This window comes from Scyliorhinus canicula, chromosome 11 (genome assembly GCF_902713615.1).
Source record: "Scyliorhinus canicula chromosome 11, sScyCan1.1, whole genome shotgun sequence".
In the NCBI taxonomy this organism is placed as follows: domain Eukaryota; kingdom Metazoa; phylum Chordata; class Chondrichthyes; order Carcharhiniformes; family Scyliorhinidae; genus Scyliorhinus; species Scyliorhinus canicula.
Genome location: NC_052156.1, coordinates 126,631,352 through 126,644,588, shown reverse-complemented (window position 1 = coordinate 126,644,588; position 13,237 = coordinate 126,631,352). Strand labels below are relative to the sequence as shown.

The following is a 13,237-nucleotide window of genomic DNA, read 5'->3' as shown; positions in this document are numbered from 1 at the left end:
GGTGCCGAGGAGCTGCTGCAGGGTGGGGGTGACCCCATATCGGGAGGGGTCGGAGTTAGGGCGGGAGCTGCCGGGGTCAGCAGAAGTCAGCTGGCTCACGGGAGTACTATGGAGGGAGTGTTGTGGCTAGGAGGGGTCCTAGCCTGGGGGGAAGGGGGGGGGGGGGTGATGGGATACTGGGTTGCTGCTGGAATGGCCAGGGAGGAGCTGGTGCGGGTCGGGGTGAGGTTCTAACACCATGGGAAACGGGCCGAGTGGGGGGTGCTGGCCAGGGGCGAGCAGTCGATGGGCTATGGCTAGTCGGCGGGGGAGGGGGGGCGGGGTGCTCCCTGATCACGTGAAATGTGAGGGGGTTGAATGGGCCGGTTAAGCGGGCCCGGGTGTTTTCACATCTGAAGGGGCTGAAGGCGGACGTGGCCATGCTTCAGGAGACTCACCTGAAGGTGGCGGACCAGGTTCATCTGAGGAAGGGGTGGGTGGGGCAAGTTTTCCATTCGGGGCTCGACGCGAAGAACCGGGGGGTGGCGATCCTGGTGGGGAAGAGGGTGGCGTTTGAGGTGTCTGAGGTGGTGGCTGATAGTGGCGGCAGATATGTGAGCGGTAAGCTGCAGGGGGAGAGGGTGGTGTTGGTAAATGTATATGCCCCAAATTGGGATGATGCTGGTTTCATGAGGCGTATGTTGGGCCGCATTCCTGACCTGGAGGCAGGGGGCCTGATCACGGGGGGGGGGAGACTTCAATACGGTGCTGGATCCCCCACTGGATCGTTCTAGTTCTAGGACGAGCAGGAGACCGGCGGTGGCCAAGGTGTTGAGGGGATTTATGGACCAGATGGGAGGGGTGGATCCCTGGAGGTTTGGGAGGCCGAGGGCTCGGGAATACTCTTTTTTTTTTTCTCCCACGTGCACAGGGTTTATTCCCGTATTGATTTTTTTGTCCTGAGTAGGGGGCTGGTCCCGAGGGTGGAGGATGCCGAATATTCGGCTATAGCGATTTCGGACCATGCTCCGCATTGGGTGGATCTGGAGATGGGGGAGGTGCGGGACCAGCGCCCGCTTTGGCGTTTGGACATGGGGTTGTTGGCTGATGAGCAGGTGTGTAGGAGGGTCCGGGGATGTATTGAGAGGTACCTCGAGGCCAATGATACTGGGGAGGTCCGGGTGGGGATGGTGTGGGAGGCTCTGAAGGCAGTGATTAGGGGGGAGCTGATTTCCATCCGAGCCCATAAGGAGAGGGGGAGAGGAGGGAGAGGGAGAGACTGGTGGGGGAGCTGCTGGGTGTAGATAGGAGGTATGCGGAGGCCCCGGAGGAGGGATTGTTTGATTTACTGACCACCAGAAAGGCGGAGACACAGTGGAGGAAGGCGCAGGGAGTGGTCTACGAATATGGGGAGAAGGCGAGCAGGATGCTGGCGCATCAGCTCCGCAAGCGTGATGCGGCTAGGGAGATAGGTGGAGTGAAGGATAGGGGTGGGAATGTGGTGTGGAAGGGGGTAGAGGTTAATGGGGTCTTCAGGGACTTCTACAGGGAACTGTACCGGTCGGAGCCGCCGGTGGTTGGGGGGGGGGGGGGGGGGGAATGGAGAGCTTTTTGAACAGGCTGCGATTTCCAAGGGTGCAGGAGGAGCAGGTGGAGGGATTGGGGGCGCCGATCGAGTTGGAGGAGCTGGTTAGAGGGATTGGCCACATGCAGTCGGGGAAGGCGCCGGGACCGGATGGGTTCCCGGTTGAATTTTATAAAAAATATGTGGACCTGTTGGGCCCCCTGTTGGTTCGGACCTTTAACGAGGCATGGGAGGGGGGAGTTTTGCCCCCGACGATGTCACGGGCGCTGAATTCCCTGATCCTGAAGCGAGATAAGGACCCTCTGCAGTGTGGATCATATAGGCCAATTTCACTGTTGAACGTGGACGCCAAGTTGCTGGCAAAGATCTTGGCCACTAGAGTAGAGGACTGTGTGCCGGGGGTGATACATGAAGATCAGACGGGATTTGTAAAGGGGAGGCAGCTGAACACTAACGTGCGAAGGCTGCTAAATGTGATAATGATGCCGGCGGCAGAAGGAGAGGCGGAGATTGTGGTGGCATTAGATGCGTAGAAGGCCTTTGATAGGGTTGAGTGGGGGTACTTGTGGGAGGTGTTAGAGAGGTTCGGGGTTGGGGAGGGGTTTATTAAATGGGTGAGGCTGCTCTACAAGGCCCCGAAGGCGAGTGTAGCGACAAATGGGATGAGGTCCGAGTACTTCAGGCTCTACCGTGGGACGAGGCAGGGGTGCCCCCTGTCCCCCTTGCTTTTTGAGTTGGCAATTGAGCCTCTGGCCATGGCGCTAAGGGAGTCGGGGAGGTGGAGGGGGTCTGGTGCGGGGTGGGGAGGAGCACCGAGTGTCACTTTATGCAGATGACTTGTTGCTGTATGTAGCAGACCCGGTGGGGGGAATGCCGGAGGTGATGGAGATTCTTGCTGAGTTTGGGAGTTTCTCGGGCTACAAGTTGAACCTGGGCAAGAGCGAGCTGTTTGTTGTACACCCGGGTGATCAGGAGGAGGGGATTGGTAGGCTCCCGCTAAAAAGGGCAGTGAGGAGTTTTAGGTACCTGGGGGTTTAGGTGGCTAGGAGTTGGGGGACTTTGCATAAGCTTAATTTTACTAGGTTGGTGGAGCAGATGGAGGAGGAGTTCAAAAGGTGGGGTTGCGGGGATAGGGTGGAGGCTTGAGATTAACTGGGGTGGTCTTTCCAAGGGCCGGTGTAGACTTGATGGGCTGAATGGCCTCCTTCTGCACTGTCGTTGACGGGTAGAGTACAGTCCGTTAAAATGACGGTGCTCCCGAGGTTTTTGTTTTTGTTTTTGTTCCAGTGCTTCCCCATCCTTATTCCGAGGGCCTTTTTTAGGAGGGTGAACAGCAGCATCACGGGATTTGTTTGGGCGCATGGGACTCTGAGGGTGAGGAGGGTCTTTTTGGAGCGGGGCAGGGATGGAGGGGGGCTGGCGCTGCCCAACCTCTCTGTGTACTATTGGGCGGCTAATGTCTCGATGGTACACAAGTGGGTAATGGATGGGGAGGGGGCAGCATGGAAAAGGATGGAGATGGCGTCCTGCGGAGGCACGAGCCTGAAGGCACTGGTAACGGCGCCGTTGCCGCTCCCTCCAACGAGGTACACCACGAGCCCGGTGGTGGCGGCTACCCTCAAGATTTGGGGGCAGTGGAGGTGACACGGGGAAGTGGGGGGCTCGGTGGAGGCTCCGCTGCGGGGGAACCACCGGTTTGTCCCAGGGAACATTGATGCCGGGTTCCTGGGGTGGCACAGGGCGGGCATAAGGAAGTTGGGAGACCTGTTCATTGACGGGAGGTTTGCGAGCCTGGGTGAGCTGGAGGAGAAGTTTGAGCTCCCTGCGGGGAATATGTTCAGATACCTTCAGGTCAAGGCATTTGCTGAGCGGCAGGTGGAGGGGTTCCCTTTGCTGCCCCCGCGGGGGGTAAGGGATGCTTTCGGGGGTGTGGGTCGGGGATGGGAAGGTGTCTGACATCTACCAGATGATGCAGGAGGTGGAGGAGGCGTCGGTAGAGGAGCTGAAGGCTAAATGGGAAGTGGAGCTGGGGGAGCAGTTTGAGGAGGGGACATGGGCGAACGCCCTGGAGCGGGTGAACTCCTCCTCTACATGTGCGAGGCTTAGCCTCATCCAGTTCAAGGTACTGCACAGGGCTCATATGTCCGGGGCGAGGATGAGCAGGTTTTTTGGGGGTGAGGACAGGTGCATTAGGTGTTCGGGGAGCCCAGCGAACCATGCCCATATGTTTTGGGCATGCCCGGCTCTGGGGGAAGTCTGGCAGGGGGTGGCGAGGATGGTGTCGAGGGTGGTAGGGTCCATGGTCAAGCCAGGCTGGGGACTCGCGATATTTGGGGTTGGGGTGGAGCCGGGAGTGCAGGAGGCGAAAGAGGCCGGTGTTTTGGCCTTTGCGTCCCTAGTAGCCCGGCGGAGGATCTTGTTGCAATGGAAAGATGCGAGACCCCCAAGCGTGGAGACCTGGATCAATGACATGGCGGGATTCATTAAGCTGGAGAAGGTCAAATTCGCCCTGAGGGGGTCGGTACAAGGGTTCTTTAGGAGGTGGCAGCCTTTCCTCGACTTTCTGGCTCAACGATAGGGAACTAGGTCAGCAGCAGCGGCAACCCCGGGGGGGGGGGTTTCAGGGGGGTATTGTTTATGTTAATTTATTTTTTATTTATTTTGTTGTTCATCGGATTTGGGGCGGGTGGGGGGACTGGTTATATGCGTTGTTACGGGTCCGGGGGGTGTTTATTATTGTTATTATTGTTTTTTTGTTATACATTTTTCAAAAATTTCAATAAAAATTGTTTTAAAAAAAAACACAGTAGCTTCACAGCTTCAGGGTCCCAGGTTCGATTCCCGGCTTGGGTCACTGTCAGTGTGGAGTCTGCACGTTCTCCCCGTGTCTGCGTGGGTTTCCTCTGGGTGCTCTGGGTTTCCTCCACAGTCCAAAGATGTGCAGGTTAAGTGGATTGGCTATACTAAATTGCCCTTAGTGTTTAAAATAAGTTAGGTGGGGTTGCGGGGATAGGGTGGAGGCTTGAGATTAACTGGGATGGTCTTTCCAAGGGCCGGTGTAGACTCGATGGGCTGAATGGCCTCCTTCTGCACTGTAAATTCTATGATTGTATGGAATGGAAATGGAGGAGACAGTGGAAAAAAGATAATTGAATATATATGTGGCCAATACAATGGCAGATGAAATTTGGTACAACATACATACCTCATGAATGGTCTTGAAATACCTCGTATGAAACCGTAAACGACTGTGCCAGACTCTGATAGATGTATGCCGCTACATTTCTCAAAAGGAGAAATCAACGGCACTTTAAGTATGAGTAGCATTTAGATGATGGGATTTTGAACATGGTATTGCAGTCGTGTTGCCGATCATAGACTACTTGATACCAAGGAGTGGAAGGACACATTAAAGCAGAAAATACTGGAAATAATCAGTAGGTCAGGCATCATCCTGTAAATAAAAGGAAACAAATGGGGCCAGAGATTAGTCTGAAAATGTGGGACCAGAGATTAGTGTCTGAAAATGTTGAACTGCGTCTGGAAGGCTGTAAAGTACTCAATCAAAAGATGACGTGTTATTCGTTGAGCTTGCATTGAGCATCATTGAATCACTGCAGTAGGCCAAGGGCAGAGAGGGAAGCAGGAGATAAAAGTGGAGAATTGAAATGTTAGGCCACTGGAAACTTGGGATTGTCCTTGTGCACATATCGGAAGTATTGTGCAAAACAGTAATCCAACCTGTGTTTAGCCTCTCCATTGCAGAGCAGTCTATATTGTGAGCAGCAGATACGCTGTGCTAAATTGAAAGAAGTACATGTAAATCTTAATATGTTTCACCTGGAAATGTGTTTGGGTGATTGTGGAGTCCACCGGGGTGTCGCAAAGGAAACATTCACTTTGGAATGCTAAAAGGAGAAGGGAAGATATATTTGGTGATGGCATCACACAGGAGGTGGTAGAAACAGCAGAGGATGATGTTCAATTTGGAGGTTGGTGGGGTGGAAGCTGACGACTAGGGGAGCTGTATTGTCAATCTGGGAATGAGAGGGAGAGCTTGCCTTTATTGGTCTGTAATTAACTCTACTCCTGTGCTGTAACCATTCTATTATTCTCTTTTTAAATAAATTTAGAGTACCCCCAATTATGTTTTTCCAATTAAGGGGCAATTCAGCGTGACCAATCCCCCTACCTAGCACATCGTTTTGAGTTGTGGGGGTGAGACCCACATGGACACAGGGAAAATGTGCAAACTCCACAAACAGTGACCCAGGGCAGGGATCATACCCGGGTCCTTGGTGCCATGAGGCAGCAGTGCTAACCACTTCGCCATTGTGCTGCCCCTATCATTCTTTTGTTCTATAATAGGGTTACTTCTAAACAAATAATAGGCTAAAATGATAGTGAATTTTCTGTTATAATGACCTTGTAGATAGGAAATCTTTTGGCAGATTTACTATAATCTAAAAAAAGATTATTTGTAATGCAATTTGAAGCAACCCACATACTCCTACAAAGCATTATTGTGTTGATCTTATTGAAAAGACGAAGTAAAGTTTGCGAGGTGCATACTGGATGCGAGCACTTCTGTTGAGCCCAAATAATCTGAACTGACGGCTCCATCCAAGAGATATGTTACTTACATTGCAGAGAAAAGAAAGGAGTTATAAGAGCAATTTAATAAACATCCAAACATTTTGTGACATTGTCTCTGGGGGATTTTCTTCTGTCCCTTTTTGGCTGCACTCATTGCAGTGATGTGATCATCCAATCTTCTGGAAACTTGTGAAAATTTAGCTTTAATAAAACTGCTAAAATTACAAAAAATGCTGTCAATTCAAATAAACAACCTACAATTTAAAAATATACTTCGTATAGGTCAATGACCAATATATTCAATCACTTTTTGTCACACAGGTTCAAACATGTTGTACCTTAAATTGCAGGTGTATTCAATATATCCTACAAAAGTGCAATTTTTTTGCATTCTTGCATTTAAAACTCCTCCCACCACCACCCCCATTTTACAAGAGATCTCGTTGAGTCTTTCATATGCCCCTCAGTTTAGTTAGCACATATCTTGGACATGTGCAAAACTTTGCCACGTACACTTGTAGCTTCCTGCTTCATGAAGTTATGGGACACTGTCAAAATTGATGAAAGCAGTATGTGCATTTTTTTGAGCCTTAAAACATTTTGTAATTTCAAAGCCACAATATTCCTTCTGAGAGCAAAATCCAGACTGTTCATTTTTGATTACTCTGTACCTTCCTTGTGCACTGCGACAATGTCCAGATGCATTAATTTCAGCAAGGCATTTTAATAGTTCTTTAAAATCTTTCATGGGATGTAGGTGTTGCTGGCAATGCCAGTATTTGTTCCCCATTCTTAATTGCCATTGAGATGGTGGTGGTGACCAATTTTCTTGTAGAGCTGCAGTTCATCTGGTGCGGGTATGACTACAGTGCTGTTGGTAAAGGAATTGCAGGATTTTGACAGTTACAACAATCTAGTTCCAAGTTAGGATTATGTGCGGCTTCGAGGGGAACTCGCAGATCGTGATATTCCCTAGCATCGTCTATCGTTCTACTGGGTGGCAGAGGTCGCAGGTTTGGAAGGTGCTGTCAAAGGAGCCTAGGTGAGTTGCTGCAATGCGTCTTGTAGATGGTACACAGGATATGTTGGTGGTGGAAGGAATGAAGATTTAACTTGCTGGATGGGATGCTGGGCTGCTTTGTTCTGGATGATATCGAGCTTCTTGTATAGAGTATTCTGAAACAATCCTGACTGGTGGCTTATAGCTAGTGAACAGGCTTTGGGAAGTCAGGTGGTGAATTACTCCTCAGAATTCCCAGCCTCCAACCTGCTCTTGTAGCCTCAGTATTTATATGGCTGGTCCAATTAAGTTTCTGGTCGCTGGTAACCCCCAGGATGTTGATCGTGGAATTCAACAATGGGTGGTTCAGACAAGGTCAGCATGGATTTAGGAAAAGAAAATCATTTTTTTTAAAAAGCAAGGGGCACCAGTGGTCCTGGTTAACGTGTGCGCTCCCAACTGGGACGAGACAAAGTTTATTAAGAAGACCATGGCAAATATCCCAGATATAGATATTTATCATGGGAGGGCATTTCAACTGTATACAGGACTCATGGACAGACAGGTCAAACCCCAAAATAAGGAAGACCTTCAGCATGGTGAAAGAACTCAGTACATTTATGGAGCAGATGGGGGCAGTGGACCCATGGAGGTTCACACACCCAGGGGAGAAGGCGTTCTCCTTCTCCCAAGCACATAACGTTTATACATACATTGACTTCTTTTTAGTGGGGAAATTGGTGCTTCCCCCGATAGTCAGAGCGAAACACTCCACGATCGTGATCTCCGAACCCGCTCCACGCTACATGGATGTGAGGTTGGCGACAGTCTGTGCCCAGCGCCCTTCTTGCCAATAAAGCTTTCTGCGAGAAAATATCACAGGCCATCGACGGGTATATTACCAACAACCAGAATGGGGAGGTCTCTCACCTTCCACATTCTGTGAGGTACTGAAGGCTGTGATCAGGGGTGAGATTATTGCCTATAAAGCACGTAGAGACAGGGTAGAGAGGGCAGCTAGGCAACAGCTAGTCAACTCCATACTGGAGATAGTCTGACGATACTCCACGGTCCTGACCATAGAGTTTCTGACTGAGAGGAAAAATCTACAAATGGACTTTGACCTGCTCTCCATGAGGAAAGCAGTGCACCTACTCCGACACACAGCCAGCCGCTTGCAGGCTCACCAGCTGAGAAAGCTGGCAGCGATGAGGGATATAACTCAGGATAGGGACAACAAAGGCAGACTAGTATCAGAGCAGAAAAGGTAAATCACGCATTCAAGGTGGCACAGTGGTTAGCACTGGTACATCACAGCCTCAGGGTCCTGGGTTCAATTCCGGCCTCTGGTTACTGTGTGCAGTTTGGACTTTCTCCCCGTGTCTGTTTGGGTTTCCTCCAGGTGCTCCAGTTTCCTCTCAAGTCCAAAGATGTGCAGGTTAGGTGGATTGGCCATGCTAAATTGCCCCATAGTGTCCAAAAGGTTAGATCGGGTTACTGGGATATGGGGATAGGGTGAGGGTGTGGGCTTAAGTAGGGTGCTCTTTTGAAGGGCCGGTGCAGACTCGATGAACTGAATGGCATCGTTCTGCACTGTAAATTCTATGATTCTATGGAGGCCTTCTTCCATTGGGCTGTACACCTTGATGTTCCTCAATGGACTGAACATGCCATTTGTGGGGAAGAATAGGAAGCAGGGGCTGGAAGCACCACTAGAACTGGGTGAAGTCATGGAGAGCATCAACTCCATGCAGACTGTGAAGGTGCCGGAACCGGATGGATTCCCAGCGGACTTCTATAAAATACATGATGGCACTGGCCCCGCACCTGCAGGAGATATTCACAGATATGCTAGCAAGGAGCATCCTGTCGCCTATCCTAGCACAAGTCTCAATCTCTCTGATACCAAGACAAAGACCTGGCAGAATGCGGGTCCGACAGACCCATCTTGCTGCTCAATATAGACATGAGAATACTGGCCATAATCCTCGCCGGGGACTGGAGAACCAGAGGTGGTGGCAGAAGACCAGACTGACTTTGTTAAGGGTAGGCAGCTAACGTCAAACATCAAGCGCCTGCTAAACACGATAATGACCCCATCTGGAGAGAGAACACCAGAGGTGATCATCTCCCTGGATGCAGAAAAAGCCTTTGACAAAGTCGAGTGGAAGTACCCCATAGAGGTTTGATCGGTTCGGGTTTGGAACACTGTTCACAACATGGGCAAAATATCTGTACAGTGCTCCCATGGCGAGCGTGTAGATCAACATCACCAGCTGTAAGTACTTCCAGAGGCACAAGGCAGAGATGTCCGCTGTCCCCGCGGCTATTCTCCCTGGCAATTGGGCCACTAGCGATTGCATTCAAAGTGGCGAGAAAGTGGAAGGGGATCCAGGGGGGAGACGGAGAGCACAGAGTCTCAATCTATGTGGATGACCTGCTCCTCTTCGTCACAAACCCCCAAAGCAACATGGAGGGGATCATGGTGCTCTTGAAAGAAAAGACCTTTCTTGGGCTACAAACTCAGATTTTGCAAAAGCAAAATCTTCCTGGTGAACCTGCAAAGGAGAGGGGCAGAGCTGGAGGGATTGCCATTTAAAGAAGCCCAAAACAAATTCTGTTACCTGGGAATCCAAATTGCTCATGACTGGACACGGATTCACAAATGAAATCTAGCTAATCTGGTAGAGGAAGTTTAAAAAAAGGACCTGCAGAGATGGGACACACTCCCACTCTCTAGTGGGAAGGGTGCAGGCGACCAAGATGTACGTACTGCCCAGGTTTCTCTTCATGTTCAGATCCAAACAGGGGGGCAGGAAGAATCCAAGAATCCCCAAAAAAGTCATCCAAAGAACAAGAAGCAAGAACTGGGCCCCCCAAACATGCAACATACCACTTGGCAGCCACAGCGGAAAGAGGGAGGGGATGGTTAAAGGACCCAGAAGCTGATTGGATAAAAATGGAGGATGAATTCTGCACAGGCACGTCTCTCCGGGCCCTGGCCACAGCAGCGCACCTATCCCCACCTGCCAAGCACTCTACGAAACCGGTGGTAGTTGCCACGCTCCGGATGTGGAACCAACTAAGACACCACTTCAGTCAGACTGAAATGTCCACTATGGTGTCCATTTGCAACAATCATGGATTCACGAAAGCCAGAATAGGTGCCATCTTCAATAGGTGCCATCTTCAAAAGGTGAGCACAGGATGGGGGGGACACTGACAGTTAATGATTTCTACACAGACAACAGACTGACAATGCCAAAAGAAGTGATTGAGAGGGTACAACTGACCAGGGGAATGAGTTACAACACATGCAAATCAACACAAAGCTTCCTCTGTAGGGATACAAATACATAAGTATGGGCGCTGTGACAATCACTATTGGATGCGTGCAACTTAGGGGGGGAAGCTGTGAGGACTTGTATGGGCAATTGTGGGGAAAGGCACGCTCTCCACTGGACGAGACGAGAAAAAAATTGGAAGAAGAACTAGGGATTGAAGTGGGGTGGGGACTCTGGAGCAACGCACTGAACAGGGTCAACTCCGCCTCCAAGGCTTAGCCTAATGCTGAAAGTGGTGCACTGATCACACCCAACAGGACCCCGAATGAGCAGGTTCTCCCCAGAGATGGAGAATAAAAGTGAACGTTGCCAGGGAGGCCCGGCTAACCACACCCACATGTTTTGGGCATAGCCCAGACTTGTCGGGTTCTGGACAGCCTTCTTCGAGGTCAGCCTTCTTCAAGGTAATGCCCAAGGTTGTGGGGGTGAGGGTGGAACCGTGTCCGAAAGTGGCAGTCTTCTGGGTACTAAACCAGCCAGAGTTCTTTATGGGGGGGGCGCCGAAGCCCTTGCCTTTGTCTCCTTAATTGCTCACTGAAGAATCCTGCTCGGCAGGTGATCATCAGCACAACCCACAGTTGCGCCTGGCTGTCTGACCTGTCGGAATTTCTCCAAATAGAGTAAATCAAATTCACCATCCGGGGGTTGGAAGATGGCTTCTACAAGATGTAGAGGCCATTCACCAACCTGTTCCAAGATCTGTTTGTAACCAACAAGCAATAGAGCAAAGGGGAGAGGGGGCCCACAGAGAGACCACAAACATAACGTAAAGGGAGATGGTGGGGGGATGGGGGAGAGAATAGGGAGGCACATATGCTGACCACACCCTACATTACGCAGCGCCCGCTCAACTGAAAGTTTGCAAATACAAGCAGTCGAATAGGAGCAACTTACCACTAAGTAATATATGTGTCACTATACCCTACAATGTATGATAGTGAAAAACAATAAAGAAAATCTGCTATATAAAAAAAATGGCGGTGGGGAGGGGTGTTGGGGTTTGGAGACAAGGTTTGCGGGACTTTTGTAAATTGCAATTGGTTTGTACAGATTTGTTCATTTTTTTGGTTATGTATAAAAGGAAAAACTAATAAAAACATATTTTTAAAAAAAAAGTAATTCCTTTGAAGATTGTGGGTATGATATTTTTGTTTTTCTGTTGAGATTCCAATGTTAAATTTAAAGGCTTCAATCGTAAACATTTTGGTCAAAAGTAAGTTCAAGACTCGTGTATTCTATTTAGAATACCAAATTTTCTTGTTTGGTTGTGACTGAACTGAAAGTATTTCTTGACCATTTCATTTTAATGACGTTCAGAGTATCATTTACAATTTTAAAAGCCTATGACTTCAATGTTTGGAAAATAAGAAGACAACATGCATTGTTTGTGTTACATTTTGTGTTCAAGCAAGTGTAAAGTTGCAAGTAGCATTGTTTCAGTCAGAGTTAGAACGTTCTAACTTGGTGAAAAATATTGTATAAGTCATTCAAAGATATTTATGCTTGGTCTATAGCTACTGATAATCAGATCAACCATTGTACATGGTAGGAAAATAATCAAATTCAGTGAGGTGGAGAGAAGTCAGAGGGGGTATTATATTTGTTTCTTTACTTTGGGAAGGGAAGGATTAATGCATCTGTGGTCAAAAAAACCTTATTCTGAACTGATGAAAAAGAGAATCAAGAGTTTTTAATGTGTTATCTTTGATTTACTTGCTAATTAGGAAAAGAACATAGAGAGCCATGATGGGGTTTGCGAGAGGGGTCTATGATTGAGATATTTATCCCTAAATTGTGGAAGTATAGTGCATGATGAGTCAAAGAGCATTTCTCATTCCAAGGTTTTCGTCATTTAAATTTTCTTGTGTAAAATTTTGGAAATTGATTATTGGAACCCAAAAGACAGCCAAGTTTAAACCGAGTTTGCATTTTTGACAAAAGAAACACTTGATACTAATGCCATGTACATTTAAGATTAAAATGAGCAGTGTAGTTTGAACTTTTATAAATTTAAGAAAACTTATTAACTTCCTAAAAGTGGAATTTACAAGGAAATGATTCCAAGACTTTCAGCAAGCCAATATCCTTGAATTTTATTCAGGCAGCCTGTGACTTACTTCGAAGAATAATTCGGATATTGTACCTAAGTAAACGGCTCCAAGGCCAGCTTCAGGGAGGAAGCAGGGAGATCACTAAAGCTGCTCAGAGTCTCAATGAATTGGGTAAGTAAATAAACCCAAAATGTTGCTTATTGCTTATCTAAAACATTTCTTCCATCAACTAGTGTTTTTATCATTGTCATATGATCTGTTGTGAGATGGAGACTACAGCTATAATTGCAGCAATGTCAGCAACTCAGTTTCTTAAACACGTTAGTCTGTATGGGTGAGTGTAAGATAAGCCTTTCAGAATTGTCGATATTTGTGAATGTTAACCCCACCGTCTCAAATGAGGAGGCGGTGGCATAATGGTCACATCACTAGACTAGTAATCCAGCAGCTAATGCTTTGGAGACATGGGTTCAAATCCCACCGTGACAGCTGATTGAATTTAAATCCAATTAATAAATTGAAAGTTGACAGCTACCCTCAGTAATGGTGACCATGAAACCATTGTTGATTGTCGTAAAAACCCATCTGGTCCACTAATGTTCATTAGAGAAGGAAATCTGCCATTCTGCGTGTATTCCATACTCGTAGCAATGTGGTTGACCTTTAAATGCCTGCTGAAATA

At 48.4% G+C, this 13,237-nt stretch overlaps 1 protein-coding gene across 2 annotated transcripts in view; it reads left to right on the top strand.

Moving 5' to 3' along the window:
- Window positions 1-13,237, top strand: part of cog5 (component of oligomeric golgi complex 5) — a 177,067-nt gene that overhangs the window by 20,981 nt on the left and 142,849 nt on the right. For both annotated transcript variants that reach the window (XM_038811337.1, XM_038811338.1), the window contains exon 6: window positions 12,606-12,726. In XM_038811337.1, coding sequence (XP_038667265.1) covers window positions 12,606-12,726 — 121 coding nt within the window. The remainder of the gene's footprint in view (window positions 1-12,605; window positions 12,727-13,237) is intronic.